Source organism: Oncorhynchus keta, unplaced genomic scaffold (assembly GCF_023373465.1).
Source record: "Oncorhynchus keta strain PuntledgeMale-10-30-2019 unplaced genomic scaffold, Oket_V2 Un_scaffold_15414_pilon_pilon, whole genome shotgun sequence".
In the NCBI taxonomy this organism is placed as follows: Eukaryota; Metazoa; Chordata; class Actinopteri; order Salmoniformes; family Salmonidae; genus Oncorhynchus; species Oncorhynchus keta.
In genome coordinates, this window is record NW_026290800.1 from 131,139 (window position 1) to 149,317 (window position 18,179).

Genomic DNA, 18,179 nt, shown 5'->3' on the forward strand with positions numbered 1-18,179 from the left:
TGAGGACCTAATACCTACATTATGAGGACCTAATCTACATTATGAGGACCTAATACCTACATTATGAGGACCTAACACCTACATTATGAGGTCATAATATCTACATTATGAGGACCTAATACCTACATTATGAGGACCTAACACCTAACTTTGTGAGGACCTGACACACTAAGGTCATAAACCCAAATAGTAACCACTTACACAGCTTGGTAAGAGTCACAGCTGAGGTTCTTGGTGCTGAGGCAGTGCAGAAACCCTCCTGATGCAGACGGCAGGAACAGTCTCAGACGCCCAGAGAACCACTTCCTGATGACATCACTGTCTCTCAGCTGATCCTCAGTCAGTTTGTTGACCCTGATCTCTCCAATCACATCCAGCACCTGGGATAGTGCTGGACCAATCACAGGCTCAGACTGGGGAGGAAGAGATGTGGTTGGTTACTTCAAGGTTTGGCAAACCCTGACCCGATACACCACATACTTGAACTTTAACCTCAAACTAGGCCAACCCTAAACCATTCCTGGCCTTGAACACAATTGTTAAATTTTTATGCTCAATTCGGAAACTCTGGGGCTGAGAAATTGGTTAAGTCGACATTGGTAAGGACACCCGCAATGTTTTCAGAATCAGACGTACCTGGTTGGAGAGAAGTACAAGAGCCTGATCCAGAACTGCAGAAGCTTTAGTGAAGAACAGCTTCCAGGTCTCTTTGGAGTCTGTGTTGTTCTCTGATAGTTTACATTTCAGCAGTGTGACCAGGTTCTCAGCTGTGAGGTCTTTCAGCTGTGGGAAAGAGAAGTCCTTTAGCCACTAATACTTCTTCCATTGCACATTGTTTCAACCTTTTAGGGAGTGAGGCAGTCCTAGTCCTTTGGGATGGTTTTTTGACTTTATTGAAGAGATGGTCAAGTGTAGGAAAGACAGACGGTGAGTCAAAGGGCTGTGGGACGGATTTGAACCGGGGGACTGTAACTGCTCGACCACACATCACTTTCCACTGTAGTTAACATAAACCACCAGTGAATGTTTGTTTATTTATTTTTTCCTTTTATTTAACATAGCAAGTCAGTCAAGAACAAATTCTTATTTTCAATGACATCCAAGGTTAACTGCCTGTTCAGGGGCAGAACGACAGATTTGTACCTTGTCAGCTCGGGGGTTTGAACTTGCAACCTTCCGGTTCCTAGTCCAACACTCTAACCACTAGGCTACCCTGCCACCCCAATATAACTAATCCAAAAATTAAATGTAGTGTTTTTTTCTGTGACTCGTAAACACAGAAAGCCAACGGCCAGTGATATATAAGTACAAACATGATTGTCTCAAGCCAGTTCAACCCAGACCTGTGAGCAGGCGTATTGTTTGATGCTGTAGTCACATAGACGTCCCGTCGAGATCCCAGAGTCCAAGAGCTGTTGTAGAGCCGAGCTTTAACACGGGTAAGACAGAAGTATCAGTGTCAAACTCACAACCAACTCTCACTATCAGGATCAGCATGTTTCAATCATTTGGATGGACTAGGTTTGCAGAATTCTGGGAAGTTTCCCAAAACGCCCAATTTTTTCAGAAAAACAGTTTAGAAGATTCCAGATAACTTGATTATTTCCTCCTTATTCTTTACATCTTCCAACCAGGAATAAAACATATATATATATATGAATTTGGGGACAGTTACAAGAATGTTGCAACCCTAGTCTGGTCTGAATAATGTCTTACTGTACCTGTCAACTCCGGCACAGACTCTTGTTGCTGAGAGAGATAAAAAGAGAAATAAGGATACAGAACATTTGATATTTGGATTAAATGTGCAGTTCTGGGATAAAGATTGGGGGTTCAGTATCAAGTTGTTGTTTACTGAACTACATTTACCATTGTGTGATGACACTGGACACTGGAAAACAAGAGAGACAAAATAATCATTAAGGAAAGTCTCTGAGAAGAGTCGTAATGTTGTCCACTCCTCCTATGTTCAGTTCAGGGTAATATAAGAAGCATAAAGAGCAATGTTCTTTCAAAATCTGGAAACATTTTTATGATACATGAACTGACTTGCCTGTTGGTTAACTGGTACAAGAGAACAATCTATTCACATGAAAACAAAATACAAAGAGATTAAATTGAGTAAAAAAAAATAGAATAAAAATTATATCTGGAATCTGATTTGAGAAAAAGACAGTGCTCCTGACTCACCCATTGGTGCAGATTCTGTGAGGTCATAAACACTGGCCCCGATGATTGGCTCCATCTCTTGAGGCAACGCTGACATGGCTTGGTACAGTCTCACAAAACTGTGGAAAACAAAAACAATGTAATTTAAAAGATTGGTCTCTTTAATCTTTTCACATGAACATAGAGAATATTTATGCAATTAATAGATCCGCATATCATGGATCTTCTAATCAACCTATTGTCTCAAGTTTGACTTACATGGTCTGGTACACCGTGCAGCCGACTGGAGTCTGGGGAGAGGATAGAAGTTAACATCAACATATTGAAGCAAGACTACAATGTTTTTTTCAGTTAACTCAAAGAGCTTTACAAGGTGTTTACTAATAATCTTTGGGGTCATTACCACCACAGACAGCCTGGAAAGGTGGTACAGGAACTCAGGGAGTCTCCTCTCCTTTGGTGACTTAGACAGGAAGTCAAACACTGTGTTGATGATGACATCTTTCCCTGGAAGACCAGGGAGAGGCAACACCACCAGCTCTGCTGTCTGTTTTGGAGAGAGAACCTCCAGGGCTGACAACTGGAAGGAGAGAGGTGGAAAGAGAGAGATTGTAATGTTCAAAACACCTCCAACATCAAAAACTGACATTTTAATCTGGGTGAACTGATTTGTGAAAACATTACTGATGTACAGAATAACTAGAATACTTTACAACCCATTTATTGTGTCTTTAATAAAATATATGTATGTATAAACAAAGTGGCGTAGTCGGCAGAAAGTGAGACGTACAGGAGAGAAGTCTGTGTTGAGTTTCAACAGGTCGCTGAGGGACACCAGGACTGAAAACCGTCCCAGGTTCTTCTGCAGCCAGGTCACACTGCTGTTAGAGTTGGACACACAGCCAGAGTCTGGAGGGAGGAGATCAATTTGTTAAGGTCAGAGATTAAATGAAGATGAGGAACAGTTTGCTGCTTTTACTCTAGTTGCTATCTTCCATACCTGAGGAGTTTTTGGTCAGGAAGGGCTGGATGAAGTATTTGACCACCAGCTCTTGTCTCATCTGGTCCATTTGGTCAAATTGATTGCTGAACTCCCTCAGTCTGTGAGAAAGGAAATATAAATCATTGAGCCTCTAGATACGAGGTCCGAGCGGGACCTCTACCGGGAGCATCTTCCGAGAAATGTTGCTCTAGCGTTTGAACGGTTTGAGCAGGACTCGATAGAAGGGAAGAGGACGACTGCGACAGAATCTGCTCAGAATGACTGGAGAAAAATGAATTGAAAGCAATGATGACCTTTTCTTCTAAACAGAAGATCAGGCACATTTATTGCCTAAAGATCTTCCCTGATGTTTTCCTGACCTTTCCAATACATTTCTGATGCATTTCCAACACTTTAAACCACATTTGCTTCTGACTGAAATGTGGCATTACCCCAATTAGACATTTCAACTGTGATATTTAGTGCTTCTGACTGAAATGTGTCATTACCCCAATTAGACATTTCACCTGTGATATTATGTGCTTTCATTGAGGTAATGGCAATAAGGTCCACTTCTAATGTTTCATCAAATACAATATTGACATGTGGTTCAGATACCACTAGATGTTCTTAAATAGAGAATGAAAAAGCTTGATGAAAACAAATTATGTGTCAGGGCAGTAAATATCCTTGAGAAAACACTTCGTTTCGAGAGGGTTGACCCTCTGGGCGCGACGTCCTTAATGGTGGGTTAACCCCTGACCCCTGACCCCAACCCATGATTTCTCTCCTTGTGTTTGACCGAGAAATATCCAGGAAATTGTATTGGATTTCTCTCAGTCAGCTGAACGCACCAATATCTGCTAGTAATTGCTGGGACAAACAGAGTCCCCCCTCGAGGGGTATTGTCAAGACGACATAGTAAATAAAATATTCTTTGACATACCTCAGCTAAAGAGGACCTAATAATGAGGACCTAATAATGAGGACCTAATAATGAGGACCTAGTGTTACGAGGCGGTTATAAAACATACATCTGTTGATACGAGTCACAGCTGAGGTTCTTGGTGCTGAGGCAGTGCAGAAACCCTCCTGATGCAGACGGCAGGAACAGTCTCAGACGCCCAGAGAACCACTTCCTGATGACATCACTGTCTCTCAGCTGATCCTCAGTCAGTCTGTTGACCCGGATCTCTCCAATCACATCCAGCGCCTGGGATACTGCTGGACCAATCACAGGTTTGGACTGGGGAGGAAGAGGTCGGTCATTCAATAACAGAACAACAGGGCCAAGTCCAGTCGCAAAAACTCTCTCGAACGTTGCAGATAGAAAACTATGAATAGAACCGCCGTGATTCCTACATAGCATATTCCTATGTGAACTTTCCAAAACGTTGCGTCCTGCTGAACGCACCCCACACATTTAAGGAACGTTGATCTACTGTATATTCTCACCATATTGGAGAACATGTCCAGAGCTTGGTCTAAGACAGAGGCCAGTTTGGTGAGGAGAACCTTCCACGTCTCTTTAGAGTGAGAGGAGTTGCCGGGCAGGTTACATCTCAGAAGAGACACCAGGTGTTCTGCAGTGAAGTCTTTCAGCTTCGAGAGAGAAGAAAAGATGATATATGGAGTCAATGAATGAATACATGTAGAGGGTTTTCTCTACCTTGGTGTATCTCTACAGTATCTCTTTGTCTCTCATACACTAGAATCACGGCTGTAGTGGAAAAATCTCACCGATGCACAGGCATACTCCTCCAGGGTAAAGTTACAGGGCACGTTCGTTGTATTTGATGTCGCCAAATAACTTTGTAGCGAATCACTGTAGAAGAATCAGATAGAACCAACGGTCATATCACTGATCACCATAAGAGTTTTCTAAACGGATTAAGACCAGGTAGATCTTAGATACAGGTGATAAACTTTTTTACCTGGCATTTCCTTCACAGACTCTGGTATCTGCAGATGACCAGGAGACAAAGAGACGTACATGTTTAGATTTAGACTCTCAAGCGGCAATATATACGATACAGCAGGTATCACATCTGTTGTTGCTGTCAGAGAAAACACTTACCGTTCGCTGGTGTTATTGGACACTGAAAAAGACAGAAGATATTATATTACAAAGGTATCAATAATAATAGGCCATTTCATTACAGTAGTCAATTACAGTAGTCAATTACAGTAGTCAATTACAGTAGTCAATTACAGTAGTTAATTAAAGTAGTCAATTACAGTAGTTAATTACAGTAGTCAATTACAGTAGTTAATTTGACAGTAGTCAATTACAGTAGTCAATTACAGTAGTTACCTCATTACAGTAGTCAATTACAGTAGTTAATTACAGTAGTTACATTACTTCATTACAGTAGTCAATTACAGTAGTTACATTACTTCATTACAGTAGTCATTACAGTAGTTACATTACCTCATTACAGTAGTCAATTACAGTAGTTACATTACCTCATTACAGTAGTCAATTACAGTAGTTACATTACTTCATTACAGTAGTCAATTACAGTAGTTAATTACAGTAGTTACATTACTTCATTACAGTAGTCAATTACAGTAGTCAATTACAGTAGTTACATTACATTACAGTAGTCAATTACAGTAGTTACATTACTTCATTACAGTAGTCATTACAGTAGTTACATTACCTCATTACAGTAGTCAATTACAGTAGTTACATTACCTCATTACAGCAGTCAATTACAGTAGTTACATTACTTCATTGCAGTAGTCAATTACAGTAGTTACATTACTTCATTACAGTAGTCAATGAAAGATATAATAACAAAAAAAGAGATACATTCTCACCTTCATATTCATCGGCAAGCAATCTGTCAACAAAAGTTAGAATACGCATTGAAAAACAGTCAGTTGATATGTTGTTTTGAATAATCTTATTTGTGTTAAAATAGTCAACGTGGATAATGAAGGACGACTGACCTTCTGGAGCGGTCTGCATCAGGTTGTCTATAATGGCCTGAATAACTGGCTCCATCTCTGGAGGTGCAGACGGTAAGGCCTGGTACAGACGCTCAAAGCTGAGACAGACACAGACAAACAGACATGTCAAAGTGTAGTAGTGGTGCTTTGTGGTTTTACAAGGTCATTAAGATAAAAACGACCTCTTCGTCGTTAAGACTTCTGTTGAATCCACTTACATGGTCTTAAAGCTGTCACATGGCAGCATCATCTGAAAAAGGACATCAAAGGACTTCATCAATATAACAACAACAATAACATCAATATAACAACAAGAACAATAACATCAATATAACAACAAGAACAATAACATCAATATAACAACAAGATAAAGTATCAATATCAGTTAGAACTGTTGTTTACTAAATGCACAAAGTGTTACCTCTTCAGAGAGCCTGACGAGGTGGTACAGGAACTCAGGGAGTCTCCTCTCCTTTGGTGACTCGGTCAGGTAGTCAAACACTGTGTTGATGATGACATCTTTCCCTGGAAGACCAGGAAGAGGCAACACCACCAGCTCTGCTGTCTGTTTTGGAGAGAGAACCTCCAGGGCTGACAGCTGGAAGGAGGGGAGACAAGAAGGTTATCAATACTTGATAAGGACAAATATCTACGTATAATCATTGTGGCGTAGTCGGCAGAAAACGATACGTACAGGAGAGAAGTCTGTGTTGAGATTCAACAGGTTCCCAAGGGACACAAGAACTGAGAACGGCCCCAGGTTCTTCTGCAGCCAGTCCACACTGCTGTTAGAGTTGGACACACAGCCAGAGTCTGGAGGGAGGGGGATTATTAACATACAGACATAAACATCAAAACACAAACATGCGAATGGCCTAAACCTATCCAAATTCGCAGGTCTACATTGTGTAATGTTTTTATATGTCATCACCAACTATAAAAATAAAAATAAATGAAAAAAACATTGTGATATACTTGAAAAACTAACCAATCAACAATTCAAAAACAAACATCCAATCAGCTGATGATTACCTGATGTGGGTCGAGACAGGAAGGGGACGACCAGCTCCTTCAGAACCAGCTGCTGCTGCTCCAGGTTCATGTGATCAAACTGGGCTCCAAACTCCTTCACCCTGAAAGTAATGCGTGAGTAATGTGTATAAGGACCTAACATTTAGGGGACATAACATTATGATATTATATACCTACATTATGAGGACCTAATACCTACATTATGAGGACCTAATACCTACACTATGAGGACCTAACACCTACATTATGAGGACCTAACACCTACATTATGAGGACCTAATACCTACATTATGAGGACATAATATCTACATTATGAGGACCTAATACCTACATTATGAGGACCTAATACCTAATACATTATGAGGACCTAATACCTACATTATGAGGACCTAACACCTACATTATGATGACCTAATACCTACATTATGAGGACCTAACACCTACATTATGAGGACATAATATCTACATTATGAGGACATAATACTACAAATGAGTAACCAATACCTACAGCTTGGTAAGAGTCACAGCTGAGGTTCTTGGTGCTGAGGCAGTGCAGAAACCCTCCTGATGCAGACGGCAGGAACAGTCTCAGAGGCCCAGAGAACCACTTCCTGATGACATCACTGTCTCTCAGCTGATCCTCAGTCAGTTTGTTGACCCTGATCTCTCCAATCACATCCAGCACCTGGGACAGTGCTGGGCCAATCACAGCTGAGGCTCAGACTGGGGAGGAAGAGATGTGGTTGGTTACTTCAGGAAGGTCTCAAACCCTGACCCATACTGATGACATCACTGAACTTTAACCTCAAACAGGCCAACCCTAAACCATTCCTGGCCTTGAACACAATTGTTAAATTTTATGCTCAGATGGGGAAACTCTGGGCTGAGAAATTGGTTAAGTCGACATTGGTAAGGACACCCGCAATGTTTTCAGAATCAGACGTACCTGGTTGGAGAGAAGTACAAGAGCCTGATCCAGAACTGCAGAAGCTTTAGTGAAGAACAGCTTCCAGGTCTCTTTGGAGTCTGTGTTGTTCTCTGATAGTTTACATTTCAGCAGTGTGACCAGGTTCTCAGCTGTGAGGTCTTTCAGCTGTGGGAAAGAGAAGTCCTTTAGCCACTAATACTTCTTCCATTGCACATTGTTTCAACCTTTTAGGGAGTGAGGCAGTCCTAGTCCTTTGGGATGGTTTTTGTGACTTTTTTGAAGAGATGGTCAAGTGTAGGAAAGACGGAGTCAAAGGGCTGTGGGACGGATTTGAACCGGGGGACTGTAACTGCTCGACCACACGTCACTTTCCACCGTAGTTAACATAAACCACCAGTGAATGTTTGTTTATTTAATTTTACCTTTATTTAACTAGGCAAGTCAGTTAAGAACAAATTCTTATTTTCAATGACATCCAAGGTTAACTGCCTGTTCAGGGGCAGAACGACAGATTTGTACCTTGTCAGCTCGGGGGTTTGAACTTGCAACCTTCCGGTTCCTAGTCCAACACTCTAACCACTAGGCTACCCTGCCACCCCAATATAACTAATCTTGTCAGCTCGGGGTTTGAACTTGCATCCTTCCGGTTCCTAGTCCAACACTCTAACCACTAGGCTACCCTGCCACCCCAATATAACTAATCCAAAAATTAAATGTAGTGTTTTTTTCTGTGACTCGTAAACACAGAAAGCCAAAGGCTATAAGCACAAAGCCAGTGATATATAAGTACAAACATGATTGTCTCAAGCCAGTTCAACCCAGACCTGTGAGCAGGCGTATTGTTTGATGCTGTAGTCACATAGACGTCCCGTCGAGATCCCAGAGTCCAAGAGCTGTTGTAGAGCCGAGCTTTAACACGGGTAAGACAGAAGTATCAGTGTCAAACTCACAACCAACTCTCACAATCAGGATCCGTGTGTTTCAATCATTTGGATGGACTAGGTTTGCAAAATTCTGGGAAGTTTCCCAAAACGCCCAATTTTTCAGAAAAACAGTTTAGAAGATTCCAGATAACTTGATTATTTCCTCCTTATTCTTTACATCTTCCAACCAGGAATAAAACATATATATATATATGAATTTGGGGACAGTTACAAGAATGTTGCAACCCTAGTCTGGTCTGAATAATGTCTTACTGTACCTGTCAACTCCGGCACAGACTCTTGTTGCTGAGAGAGATAAAAAGAGAAATAAGGATACAGAACATTTGATATTGGATTAAATGTGCAGTTCTGGGATAAAGATTGGGGGTTCAGTATCAAGTTGTTGTTTACTGAACTACATTTACCATTGTGTGATGACACTGGACACTGGAAAACAAGAGAGACAAAATAATCATTAAGGAAAGTCTCTGAGAAGAGTCGTAATGTTGTCCACTCCTCCTATGTTCAGTTCAGGGTAATATAAGAAGCATAAAGAGCAATGTTCTTTCAAAATCTGGAAACATTTTTATGATACATGAACTGACTTGCCTGTTGGTTAACTGGTACCAGAGAACAATCTATTCACATGAAAACAAAATACAAAGAGATTAAATTGAGTAAAATAAAAATAAAAATTGAAAAATATGGAATCTGATTTGAGAAAAAGACAGTGCTCCTGACTCACCCATTGGTGCAGATTCTGTGAGGTCATAAACACTGGCCCCGATGATTGGCTCCATCTCTTGAGGCAACGCTGACATGGCTTGGTACAGTCTCACAAAACTGTGGAAAACAAAAACAATGCCATTTAAAACCTGTTGTGACTAGGAGGCAGTATTTTCATTTTTGGAAGAAAAAAAAAACATTCCCGTAATAAACAGGATATTTTGTCAGGACAAGATGCTAGAATATGCATATAATTGACATCTTAGGATAGAAAACACTCTAAATTTTCCAAAACTGTAGAAATATTGTCTGTGAGTATAACAGAACGGATGTTGCAGGCGAAAGCCTGAGAAAAATCCAATCAGGAAGTGCCTCATGTTTTGAAGGCGCTGCGTTCCTATGCGTCCCTATTGAGCAGTGAATGGGCTATCAACCAACTTTCTCCGTATTCCCGAAGGTGTCTACAGTATTGTGATGTAGTTTTACGCATTTATGTTGAAGAATAGCTGTAAGCGGCTACATTGCGCAAGTGGTCACCTGATGCTCCCAGAGAGATTCTCGCGTGAAATACAGAGGTAGCCATTACTCCAATCGGTCCTACTGAAAAACGAATTGTCCCAATGGATATATTAACGAATAAATATTTGAAAAACACCTTGAGGATCGATTATAAACAACGTTTGCCATGTTTCTGTCGATATTATGGAGCTAATTTGGAATATTTTTCGCCGTTTTCGTGACTGCAATTTCCGGGCGATTTCTCAGCCAAACGTGAAGAACAAACGGAGCTATTTCGCCTACAAAAATAATCTTTTTGGGAAAAAAGGAACATTTGCTATCTAACTGGGAGTCTCGTGAGTGAAAACATCCGAAGCTCATCAAAGGTAAATTATTTAATTTGATTGCTTTTCTGATTTCGGTGACCAAGTTACCTGCTGCTAGCTGGACAAAATGCTATGCTAGGCTATCGATAAACTTAGACAAATGCTTGTCTAGCTTTGGCTGTAAAGCATATTTTGAAAATCTGAGATGACAGGGTGATTAACAAAAGGCTAACCTGTGTCTCAATATATTTCATTTGTGATTGTCATGGATAGGAATATTTTCTAGGAATATTTATGTCCGTTGCGTTATGCTACTTAGTGTCAGGCGATGATTACCCTCCCTCATGCGGGATGGGGAGTCATTAGAGGTTAAAAGATTGGTCTCTTTAATCTTTTCACATGAACATAGAGAATATTTATGCAATTACTAGATCCGCATATCATGGATCGCCTAATCAACCTATTGTCTCAAGTTTGACTTACATGGTCTGGTACACTGTGCAGCCGACTGGAGTCTGGGGAGAGAATAGAAGTTAACATCAACATATTGAAGCAAGACTACAATGTTTTTTTCAGTTAACTCAAAGACAGCTTTACAAGGTGTTTACTAATAATATTTGGGGTCATTACCACCACAGACAGCCTGGAAAGGTGGTACAGGAACTCAGGGAGTCTCCTCTCCTTTGGTGACTTAGACAGGAAGTCAAACACTGTGTTGATGATGACATCTTTCCCTGGAAGACCAGGGAGAGGCAACACCACCAGCTCTGCTGTCTGTTTTGGAGAGAGAACCTCCAGGGCTGACAACTGGAAGGAGAGAGGTGGAAAGAGAGAGATTGTAATGTTCAAAACACCTCCAACATCAAAAACTGACATTTTAATCTGGGTGAACTGATCTGTGAAAACATTACTGATGTACAGACTTAATTAGAATACTTTAGAATACTTTACAACCCATTTATTGTGTCCTTAATAAAATATATGTATGTATAAACAAAGTGGCGTAGTCGGCAGAAAGTGAGACGTACAGGAGAGAAGTCTGTGTTGAGTTTCAACAGGTCGCTGAGGGACACCAGGACTGAAAACCGTCCCAGGTTCTTCTGCAGCCAGGTCACACTGCTGTTAGAGTTGGACACACAGCCAGAGTCTGGAGGGAGGAGATCAATTTGTTAAGGTCAGAGATTAAATGAAGATGAGGAACAGTTTGCTGCTTTTACTCTAGTTGCTATCTTCCATACCTGAGGAGTTTTTGGTCAGGAAGGGCTGGATGAAGTATTTGACCACCAGCTCTTGTCTCATCTGGTCCATTTGGTCAAATTGATTGCTGAACTCCCTCAGTCTGTGAGAAAGGAAAGAGAACATACTATCAGCTCGATATGAATCACATGAACCCTTTACTGCAGTGGCTATATCAGGGTCACAGAGTGTTTCTTGGTGGTCTGAACTTTGAAACAGAAGTATTGGCCTCCAACACGGTTATGGACTTGTTTTTAAAGTCGTCTGTCAGATTATGTTTACATTTGGATGTTTCATCCCAATATTACAGATTATATTAATCACAAAAAATGAAATGTAACGAAACATTTTGACATTTAAAAACACTGCATTTTCTGAATTTTTTCATTTTTCTTTTTCTTTCTCTCACCAAATGAGTCCAACAGAGTGCTATTTGGTCATTTGACTGCAGGTCGTAGTCAGAATTAATACACGTTATGCATTAATATCAATCTATTAACGGATTCTTCATTATTTTGGCAATGAGGCCCTGTATCAACTTCCCCAGAGTCAGATGAACTTGTGGACACCATGTTTTTATGTCTCTGTGTCCGGTATGAAAGAAGTTAGACGTCGTTTCGCCAGCCAATGCTAACTAGAGTTAGCGCCATGATTGGACGTCTATGGGTATCTGCATAAACTTCCGGTCATTGACGCTAATGCTAGTTAGCAATTGCCTTAGCAGTAGTCTTCAGCAACTTCCCTTCAAACTGATCAGCGCAGAGACATAAAGATGGTGTCCAAGAGCACATCTGTCTCTGGAGACGTCGGTAAATGGTTTCCCAAAGTATCCCCTTTAACCATTACATACATCTGTCTCTGGAGACGTCGGTAAATGGTTTCCCAAAGTATCCCCTTTAACCATTACATACATCTGTCTCTGGAGACGTCGGTAAATGGATTCCCAAAGTATCCCCTTTAACCATTACATACATCTGTCTCTGGAGACGTCGGTAAATGGATTCCCAAAGTATCCCCTTTAACCATTACATACATCTGTCTCTGGAGACGTCGGTAAATGGTTTCCCAAAGTATCCCCTTTAACCATTACATACATCTGTCTCTGGAGACGTCGGTAAATGGGTTTAACCATTACATACATCTGTCTCTGGAAGAGGAAATCCCCTTTAACCATTACATACATCTGTCTCTGGAGACGTAGGTAAATGGTTTCCCAAAGTAGGTGGTTTCCCCTTTAACCATTACATACATCTGTCTCTGGAGACGTAGGTAAATGGTTTCTGTCTCAAAGTAAATCCCCTTTAACCATTACATACATCTGTCTCTGGAGACGTCGGTAAATGGTTTCCCAAAGTATCCCCTTTAACCATTACATACATCTGTTGATACGAGTCACAGCTCAGGTTCTTGGTGCTGAGGCAGTGCAGAAACACTCCTGATGCAGACGGCAGGAACAGTCTCAGACGCCCAGAGAACCACTTCCTGATGACATCACTGTCTCTCAGCTGATCCTCAGTCAGTCTGTTGACCCTGATCTCTCCAATCACATCGAGCGCCTGGGATACTGCTGGACCAATCACAGGTTTGGACTGGGGAGGAAGAGGTCGGTTATTCAATAACAGAACAACAGGGCCACGTTCAGTTGCAAAACGCTCTCGAACGTTGCAGATAGAAACCATGAATAGAACCACCGTGATTCCTACATACTGTAGCATATTCCTATGTGAACTTTCCAAAACGTTGCGTCCTGCTGAACGCACCCCACACATTTAAGGAACGTTGATCGACTGTATATTCTCACCATATTGGAGAACATGTCCAGAGCTTGGTCTAAGACAGAGGCCAGTTTGGTGAGGAGAACCTTCCACGTCTCTTTAGAGTGAGAGGAGTTGCCGGGCAGGTTACATCTCAGAAGAGACACCAGGTGTTCTGCAGTGAAGTCTTTCAGCTTCGAGAGAGAAGAAAAGATGATATATGGAGTCAATGAATGAATACATGGTTTTCTCTACCTTGGTATTTCCATGTCTTTGCATCTCATACATTAGAATCACGGCCGTAGTGAAAGAATCTCACCGATGCACAGACATACTCCTCACATTATTAATTACTTAATGAACCAGATCAGCACAATGATATCTATTGGTCCAAGAGGAAATATTGTTTTTTTACTTTAGAAGCAACTAATTACCTGTGAACAAGCATACTGTTCCAAGCTGAAATTGCATATAACTTCTGTCATATTCCCCGTGTGCAGGTGGTGTTGTAGTGGATAGCTGTGGAGAATTGAAAAGAATTAGCAGAGGTATGTACTAGGGTTGAATGGCGGGAACCGCCATGACAGCGATTTACCGCACAAAACCCCTCCATTTTCACGGGATAAATAACTGCGAGAAACCGGTAAATGATAAGAAATGATTTACAGTTTCTGATCAGCATGGCGTGAAATGGAACTGTGACATTATATGAGATGTCTCAGGGTGGGGACAGACGGACCCGTCTCGGGGTGGGGACAGACGGCCCCGTCTCAGGGTGGGGACAGACGGCCCCGTCTCAGGGTGGGGACAGACGGCCCCGTCTCAGGGTGGGGACAGATGGCCCCGTCTCAGGGTGGGGACAGACGGCCCCGTCTCGGGGTGGGGACAGACGGCCCCGTCTCAGGGTGGGGACAGACGGCCCCGTCTCAGGGTGGGGACAGACGGACCCGTCTCGGGGTGGGGACAGACGGCCCCGTCTCAGGGTGGGGACAGACGGCCCCGTCTCAGGGTGGGGACAGACGGCCCCGTCTCAGGGTGGGGACAGACGGCCCCGTCTCAGGGTGGGGACAGACGGCCCCGTCTCAGGGTGGGGACAGACGGCCCCGTCTCAGGGTGGGGACAGACGGCCCCGTCTCAGGGTGGGGACAGACGGCCCCGTCTCAGGGTGGGGACAGACGGCCCCGTCTCAGGGTGGGGACAGATGGCCCCGTCTCAGGGTGGGGACAGACGGCCCCGTCTCAGGGTGGGGACAGACGGCCCCGTCTCAGGGTGGGGACAGACGGCCCCGTCTCAGGGTGGGGACAGACGGCCCCGTCTCAGGGTGGGGACAGACGGCCCCGTCTCAGGGTGGGGACAGACGGACCCGTCTCAGGGTGGGGACAGACGGCCCCGTCTCAGGGTGGGGACAGACGGCCCCGTCTCGAGACGGCCCCGTCTCAGGGTGGGGACAGACGGCCCCGTCTCAGGGTGGGGACAGACGGCCCCGTCTCAGGGTGGGGACAGACGGCCCCGTCTCAGGGTGGGGACAGACGGACCCGTCTCAGGGTGGGGACAGACGGCCCCGTCTCAGGGTGGGGACAGACGGCCCCGTCTCAGGGTGGGGACAGACGGCCCCGTCTCAGGGTGGGGACAGACGGCCCCGTCTCAGGGTGGGGACAGACGGCCCCGTCTCAGGGTGGGGACAGACGGCCCCGTCTCAGGGTGGGGACAGATGGCCCCGTATTTAATATATATCAGGCTCAGGTAGCATCAAGTTTACATTTTCATTCTGATCAAATTTCTAATAATAATCCAGACATACGCTTTATAATGCTTCTGAATGACACTTCCGGTTTTGGCAGGAAATACCGGGTCCCCCGGGAGAAAAGTGATTTAGGAACATTTGTAAAATACCGGAAAATATTAAACCCTAGTATGTACAGTAGCAGACTAGCTATAATGTTAGATAAGCATTAGCACACCTAGCATTAGCACACCTAGCATTAGCACGTTAGCACTAGAACAACAGCACCTAGCATTAGCACACCTAGCATTAGCACACCTAGCATTAGCACGTTAGCACTAGAACAACAGCACCTAGCATAAATCTAACGTGATGTATCCATACCTGTTGACTCCAGCACAGACTCTGGTATCTGTAGATGGTCACAGATGAAAGAGATTAGTATGTTTCTTGTCATTCATTTGTTTCAGACAAATGCACAGTACATCTGTATCTTATTACCCGATAGCACTGTTAAATACAGATATGTAAATATATGCAAATAAACTTACAATTAAACGGTGTTGATGGGCACTGAAAATTAAACAGTTATTTAAATTACAATTGTGATCTTTTGAAATTACAACATGAATCTTTTCCTAAAGTATTTAAATGTATTCAATATATTTTTCTGCTTACCTGTTCATCCAATCCACAACCTGACCAAACAAACAAACACACGTGGTAAACAACAGGGCATGATGGGAAATATTTGTGAAGATTTATTTACACCAACAACAACATGAAGGCTTGATGAAAAGATTCTAAGTGCGACCGACCTTCTGGAGCGGTCTGCATCAGGTTGTCTATGTTGGCCCAGACGACTGGCTCCATCTCTGGAGGTACAGACGATACGGCCTGGTACAGACGCTCAAAGCTGAGACAGACACAATGGAGACGTTAATAACATAATTAACCACTGCATTTCACAGAACAGAGGTTCCAACATTGCTTTGTGTTTCAAAGAGGCAGAGCTTCAGTTCTCCCATGTAGTCTAACTTACATGATTTTGTACGATTTGCAGGGCATCGTTATCTGAAACAAAACATTATGAAAGAGTTTAATTATAATGGTGAAAAAAAGTGTTTTCAGGTTGTCGTATCCTGCCTCAAAATGTTGGGTCGCATTGTTAGGCTAGCTCATTGTTGACCAGTAGAGCTGTGTTACCTCCGCAGACAGCCTTATGAGGTGGTACAGGAAGTCAGAGAGTTTCCTCTCCTTTGGTGACTCGGTCAGGAAGTCAAACACTGTGTTGATGATGACATCTTTCCCTGGAAGACCAGGAAGAGGCAACACCACCAGCTCTGCTGTCTGTTTTGGAGAGAGAACCTCCAGGGCTGACAACTGGAAGAGAGGAAACAAGAAGGTTATTAAACATTAGATTCAGTTCCTCTATCAAATGTTAGAAACATATCAATTGCTGATATGGTGACTCAATATAATCACTGAATACATAATTATCCAAATATCTATGTACTGTATAATCATGGACCGCATAGTGAAGGAAAAGCAGCCAACAAGTGCTCAGCCTATGTGGGAACTCCTTCAAGACGGTTGGAAAAGCATTCCAGGTGAAGCTGGTTGAGAGAATGCCAAGAGTGTGCAAAGCTGTCATCAAGGCAAAGGGTGGCTACTTTGAAGAATCTCAAATATAAAATATGTTTGGATTTGTTTAACCCTTTTTATGGTTACTACATGATTCCATATGTGTACTTTCATAGTTTTGACGTCTTCACTATTATTCTACGATGTAGAAAATGTTTAAAAAATAAAGAAAAACCCTTGAATGAGTAGGTGTGTCCAAAATGTTGACCGGTCGTGTTAATATACAGTATAAACATGGTGGTGCAGTCAGCCGACATTGAAACGTACATGACTCTCATACTTACAGCAGAGAAATGAGCATTTAGATCATAGAAATCCCTCAGAGGAGCGAATGCAGAGAATCCACCAAAGTTCCTGATCAGCCAGTCTGCACTGCTACTGGCTGAAGAGATGCACTGTGGGTCTGAGGATGGAAACAGTGAAGGGATCCTATCAGTATATCAGAGGCCATTTGAGGGTTATATTGATTTATGTTTCATTTAATAGTAATAATCAATATGCAGTGGGACTGCTGACTGCTGAAGATCACATGACAAAGAGTCTGACGTTTGCCACCATAGAGTTGTATAGAGATCGTAACGTTGTATCGGTGAGGACACGGGCAGCGTCATTGACAAAGAGTCTGACGTTTGCCACCATAGAGTTGTATAGAGATCGTAACGTTGTATCGGTGAGGACACGGGCAGCGTCATTGACAAAGAGTCTGACGTTTGCCACCATAGAGTTGTATAGAGATCGTAACGTTGTATCGGTGAGGACACGGGCAGCGTCATTGACAAAGAGTCTGACGTTTGCCACCATAGAGTTGTATAGAGATCGTAACGTTGTATCGGTGAGGACACGGGCAGCGTCATTGACAAAGAGTCTGACGTTTGCCACCATAGAGTTGTATAGAGATCGTAACGTTGTATCGGTGAGGACACGGGCAGCGTCATTGACAAAGAGTCTGACGTTTGCCACCATAGAGTTGTATAGAGTTCGTAACGTTGTATCGGTGAGGACACGGGCAGCGTCATTGAGGCCATCTCCATTTTGAAGTAGTCTATTTTTTATTCCATTACTTCTATGTGTTGGTAAACAAACTGAAAGGGTTTATACTTTTATGTTTTTAATCTAAACCTTATTTTACCAGGTAAAGTTGACTAAGAACACATTCAGATTTACAGCAACAACCTGGGGAATAGTTACAGGGGAGAAGAAGGGGGGGATGAATGAACCAATTGGAAGCTGGGGATGATTAGGTGGCCATGATGAGGGCCAGATTGGGAATTTAGCCAGGACAC

At 42.8% G+C, this 18,179-nt stretch overlaps 1 protein-coding gene across 1 annotated transcript in view; it reads right to left on the reverse strand.

Annotated features, from left to right (window-relative positions):
- Positions 1–18,179, reverse strand: part of mslnb (mesothelin b) — an 82,929-nt gene that overhangs the window by 5,480 nt on the left and 59,270 nt on the right. Inside the window, exons 17-48 of the mRNA XM_052514216.1 lie at positions 17,181–17,299; positions 16,459–16,635; positions 16,295–16,326; positions 16,071–16,168; positions 15,931–15,950; positions 15,804–15,825; positions 15,637–15,664; positions 13,964–14,048; positions 13,577–13,723; positions 13,153–13,364; positions 11,778–11,878; positions 11,568–11,686; positions 6,528–6,704; positions 6,325–6,356; positions 6,107–6,204; positions 5,975–5,997; positions 5,229–5,250; positions 5,086–5,113; positions 4,892–4,976; positions 4,607–4,753; positions 4,186–4,397; positions 3,170–3,270; positions 2,960–3,078; positions 2,573–2,749; positions 2,428–2,459; positions 2,191–2,288; positions 2,054–2,082; positions 1,870–1,891; positions 1,722–1,749; positions 1,344–1,428; positions 637–783; positions 202–413 (exon numbers count right to left, since the gene is read on the reverse strand). Of these exons, the coding sequence (XP_052370176.1) occupies positions 202–413; positions 637–783; positions 1,344–1,428; positions 1,722–1,749; positions 1,870–1,891; positions 2,054–2,082; positions 2,191–2,288; positions 2,428–2,459; positions 2,573–2,749; positions 2,960–3,078; positions 3,170–3,270; positions 4,186–4,397; positions 4,607–4,753; positions 4,892–4,976; positions 5,086–5,113; positions 5,229–5,250; positions 5,975–5,997; positions 6,107–6,204; positions 6,325–6,356; positions 6,528–6,704; positions 11,568–11,686; positions 11,778–11,878; positions 13,153–13,364; positions 13,577–13,723; positions 13,964–14,048; positions 15,637–15,664; positions 15,804–15,825; positions 15,931–15,950; positions 16,071–16,168; positions 16,295–16,326; positions 16,459–16,635; positions 17,181–17,299 (3,034 nt within the window). The remainder of the gene's footprint in view (positions 1–201; positions 414–636; positions 784–1,343; positions 1,429–1,721; positions 1,750–1,869; positions 1,892–2,053; positions 2,083–2,190; positions 2,289–2,427; positions 2,460–2,572; positions 2,750–2,959; positions 3,079–3,169; positions 3,271–4,185; positions 4,398–4,606; positions 4,754–4,891; positions 4,977–5,085; positions 5,114–5,228; positions 5,251–5,974; positions 5,998–6,106; positions 6,205–6,324; positions 6,357–6,527; positions 6,705–11,567; positions 11,687–11,777; positions 11,879–13,152; positions 13,365–13,576; positions 13,724–13,963; positions 14,049–15,636; positions 15,665–15,803; positions 15,826–15,930; positions 15,951–16,070; positions 16,169–16,294; positions 16,327–16,458; positions 16,636–17,180; positions 17,300–18,179) is intronic.